We start from the raw sequence: 4,742 nt of genomic DNA, 5'->3' as shown, positions 1-4,742 counted from the left end.
AGGCAGGGTAGTGAAACACCTTCGACCACAGTTTTTTTCGCAACTCTTTTTCCTCTTCGTTCATTCCTTTGGCTGTACCCTGGCACGTGGTCATGTCCTCGTCGACGGTGAGCAATCCTTCTTCCTCGGCGCATTCCACGGGCGGCAGCAGCACGCCTTGGGTTTGGGTAGTGTGGAACGATCCTCAATGGAAAATCGCAATTCTCCTGTGGTCTGTGTTTTGCCTTTAAAGGCTACGTTATCGGTGCACGTTTGTCTGTTGCTTACATTTCCTTCCCCATCCATGCAATCCAGGTCCGTGGAGATGGGAAACGTAGCCACAGTTGGGCGGGCTCTTTCGTGCACGGTGATAATTCCCCCCACACTTGTGGGGCAGTCTCTTATTCGACGAATCAGCCGAGAGCATTGTACACTTTGGAGTTCGTTAGGAGTTGAGCAAACTGTGTTGCTAAACAACTCTGGGAACGATACTTTTGTCGACGGCAAGCGAGTTGAATACCATCGCAGGCTTCACGTGCAACACGGCAGCGTGATTGCTTTGTGTTCCGTCGACAGCCAAGCTAGTTTCACGTATTACGACAACTACCTAAGTCATTTCGACTACCACTTTGAACTCACCAACAGGTATCTCGTCATGAGTGTTTTAGCTAGCGGGTAAGTGTAGTTGTAACTGATGCCGTTGCTTTGTACGCTTGTAACTAATTCATTTATTAGTCTTCGACAATATGACGTCACAGGACTTACGGCGATGTGTGTCGTGCCATCGCAAAGCAAAACAACGCCATTGTAGCCGTGAAAACTGTCCGTTGCAGTAACCGAAGGGCGCTTCATTTCGGGGTGACTGTGAACACATGCTAGGACAAAGCACTTGAAAACGAAATCGACATGCTGACGGAACTGGAGCACCCATGCATTGCTAAGGTTGACTAGTGTGGTTTTCAGATGTTAGTGGCAACCGTTGTAGTCAAATTTTTTTTTATTATTATTCTTGACACGCGAGGGAAAGCACAATTTGAGCCGCTGCATAAAATCCTACTGTTAGAAAGTGGCATTGCAATGTGAGCGATGTTTTAAACCTCGACGCTGTTGTGCTGTTTGGCAGATGTTGGACTCTTCGGTGGACAGGACAACAAATTACACGTTTCTCGTGATGGAGCTCGCCTGCGGCGGCGACCTGCAGAAGAAATTGTTCGCCGTCGTAAGTAAGTTCGTTTTTCATTCAAATGGTTTCGGCCATTAAGTATTGTCACGCCCGCTCGCCGCCAATTGCTCACCGCGGCCTGAATCCCGCCAACGTGTTGCTTACGGGCTCTAGCGATTTTGCGGGAGTAAAGGTAAGTTCGCCAAATGTGTTACATAACCGTTTTTTTTTTCGTCTGTGTTGCCCTTTCCTTCGGAAAAGGGATAAACCAATTGCAATGTGTTTGGCTGATCCTCGACGGCTGTCTTGGTGTTGGTGCTCGTGCTTGCTGTTCGCTGCTCTGATTTGTTCTTTTTTAGACGCAGATAACCGACTTTGCGCTACCGAAGCACATGTCGTGTCCCTCGTCGCTAACAACCTTTTGCAAAACCGAGTTGTTCATCGCCCCGGAAGTGAGACGCCAGCTGGACGACGAGGGCGCCGATCCCTACACGCCGGCGGTGGACGTTTGTAGCTTGGGAGTCGTCTTGCACTACATGCTGTTTGGGCGGCAACCCGCGTGCGCCCGCGCCAATCACACCGGCCTGTCGACCTCCACAGAGCGTACGTACAGAGTTTTCTAAGCCGCTTTTTTTTTTTTTTTGGGGGGGGGGGGGGGGGGTTAGGGGGCCATAACGATTGGTCACCAGCCCGGCCGCGTCCAGCCCAGAATTAATGTTTTCGTTTTTTTTTTCTTCATTTCTTTGTTCTCTCAAATGTCCTCGCCGTTTCGGACTGTGGACGTCCAATAGTCAGCGGTTCGTCCAACGCGCACGGCAAGACTGTGAGCGAGCCGGCCCGCTACTTGATCGACGGCATGCTGACGTCCGACGTCGGGCAGCGCCACAGCGTCGAAGAGATAACCGGCTGCCAGTGGCTTTGTGACGAGGTCACTTTGGCCCAGCTGCGGAAGACGATATTCAAGGACATACCCATTTTTTGAAAACGACGAAACGCACGCGCGTGACTGAAGCCAGAATTCTGAAAACCCTCTTTGTTTTCCCATGCTTGAGTTTTAGCGGTTTGTGTTTGTTCGTATGTCAATGTGTATGACTGTCACCGGTTTTCATTCCATCATACATGTTTTTGGGTTTATTTCATGGTCGCTTTTTTAGCATCGGAGGTAGCCTTGCCTATTTTAGCATGCCACAAAGTAGTGGCAGAATGTTCCTACTGACATGGGCACGGGCAGTTATAAAATTTTTTAAGCTACATGAGTTATTTAGCCTAATATTAATGGACGCGAATTATGCTGTGCTCACTATTGTTGCATTCTTTCGTCGGGGAAAGTTCTCGTTGTAGTTCGACTAGTTTTCGGTCTCCATTGAAGTAGAAGCGTAAATATCTCAAGAAGAAGGCGCAACATGTTTTCGGATGCTACCCACACGAGGAAAAGAAATAATTCCGTCTTCTACTTATATGCACGCGATTCTATGTGTACCTGAGGGGAATTTTTCCCCATCATTCCAGTATGACGTTTTCCCAGACACTCAGCTCTCGTTCACCCCGTTAACATGATTGGTGCTAATTAAACTGCGGTTGTCACTCTTCAGTTGCGTTGAAGCGATGCAAAACCACAAATGATAGGGTTTGTTCCAATCGGAGCGTCACGGGGTATTGAAGACTACAACATGACGGTCTGGCCCCGCTCCAACCCTTTTTCGGCTATGGGGTGGATACCTACCCCGTTGATGTAGCTTGTGTCGGGCCTCACTTATTACCGCAAAGTGTTGATTTCATACTTGAATAGAATTACCAGAGCAGTAAGTAGAATCATACACCATCAACATTTGCCACATATTGATTCAGCAACAAAACAGCGATCACGCAAGCAATCGATGGTGACCGGAAACCTGCTCAAGGGAGAAAACAATTTTGCCAGGAGAGTCCAGTACGGCTGTGCTGATTGGTTTCTTTGTTACAACACGTAGACACCGACTCTTTAACGTTCATGACGTACTGCAATGTGTTTGGAAAAAAACATTCCGTGCGAGTTGCTGTCAAACAGGTCCCCCACGCCTAGAGTAGTCCAATGAGCTGGGCTTCTAGCCCAACGGAGAAGGGGACCAGGAACTATCCAAAAAGTTGAAAATCCAGGAAACTAAATAGGTAGCCAGTGTCCGTAGCTTTCCCCTCCCTCTTACTCAGAACCGTTACTGCAAGCAAACTCAATGTCCGGTGTTTTCAGCACATAAAGCAGTAGTGAGGCACATTTATGCTCATGGACGAGTGCCACACATTTCACCCAAGGTTTTCCCTATGCGTGTTGTCCCGGTTTCGCTTGGAAGATTTCTAAGCTTCAAAGTGCGGTCGGTTTTTCATTGTGGAAATTGACAATGGGCTTCGGGCTGTACTCGGACCATGTTGTCGAGATTGAGCTGGGATTTTCCCTGATGACCTTTCCTTCTCCTCTTTATCCTGAACATTTGGGATACCGTTCTTCATTGTTGATTACGTTACCTTCTCGACATGTTCATTTGTAATGCCACTGTTTACTGCGCACATGCTGATGGTGGAATGGCTTTTTTTAAGTCGGATCAAATTTCTCAACTGGGATTCCATAACCTTGGTGTGCATGTTGAGACTTCCTCATTCCCCATAAACACCTTCTGCTAATATTTATTTTTTAAAACACTCATGCATACTGGGGAAAGACATCGAAACCACTACACCAGGGTCATTGGCATGGGGCTGCGAGAGGATAATGCGGCATGTGGACTACGCTTACCAACAGCATACAAACTGGGTCACTGTGATCTCTATAGACAGGATTCCCTTATCACCCCCCCCCTCTTCATTCCCACATGTTGTGTATTGGTCGAAATTCTCAAATAAAGCCGCTGGTATCAGACCTTATTACTGTTCTCAGTGACCTTGTTCCGGTTTCGGTTCAGTTGGCACAATGCTAGCGAGAACGTGATGGACCTGCTCCTCACAGCCTGACGTGACATCGTCTTCATAAAGACGTGGCGACGGAGCTCGACTGAGAGTGTCCGCGATCAAACCTCTTTCCCAGGTTTTTACACAACCTTAAAATGAAACCGCTGGAGCTGTAGACGCATCCTCTGAAAACGTGGCAAACAAGCCGTGATTGGTTTATCCAGTAGTCCCACTAGAGGTTTGTGGTCTGATTTCACGACGACTTGCTCGCCATAAACATACTGGCGGAACCTCATAAGCCCGAATTGAATTTCCATGATCCCCTTCTCAATCTGACAATAGCGCCGCTGGGTTTGCGTCAGGGTAGTTGACTAGAACGCCAACGGTTGCCCTCCTAGACTAAAAGCGAGGTGCCTGTAGGTTTCTCTTCTCTGGCAAAGAGATCATCCAGTTAGCTGTTTCTTTAATAATCGATCAAGATGTTGATCGATATTCTATCAATCGATTGTTAAAGTAACAGCTAAAACTGACTCAACAGCTGTTCGTCTGCATTGTTTGACTTTGGGGTCTTAATTAGGCTCCTCCTACCAAAGATGGCTGAACAGCCAAATTTGGAAAGGTGGAGCCTAATACAACTTTAAACTTAAATATCTCGCGAAATAAATTTTTTCGAGGTATACAA

General features: G+C 47.4%; 1 protein-coding gene across 1 annotated transcript; it reads left to right on the top strand.

Annotated features, from left to right (window-relative positions):
• The first annotated feature begins 1,223 nt into the window (after nt 1–1,223).
• Nucleotides 1,224–2,123, top strand: LOC124198373 (ovarian-specific serine/threonine-protein kinase Lok-like). Its single transcript, XM_046594205.1, has 3 exons — nt 1,224–1,334; nt 1,501–1,744; nt 1,933–2,123. Exons 1-3 carry the CDS (start codon nt 1,224–1,226, stop codon nt 2,121–2,123), a joined length of 546 nt encoding a protein of 181 aa, XP_046450161.1.
• Nucleotides 2,124–4,742: the final 2,619 nt, after the last annotated feature.

The sequence above is a fragment of the Daphnia pulex genome, chromosome 7 (assembly GCF_021134715.1).
Source record: "Daphnia pulex isolate KAP4 chromosome 7, ASM2113471v1".
Classification (NCBI taxonomy): Eukaryota; Metazoa; Arthropoda; class Branchiopoda; order Diplostraca; family Daphniidae; genus Daphnia; species Daphnia pulex.
This window is presented reverse-complemented; position numbering and strand designations above follow the sequence as displayed.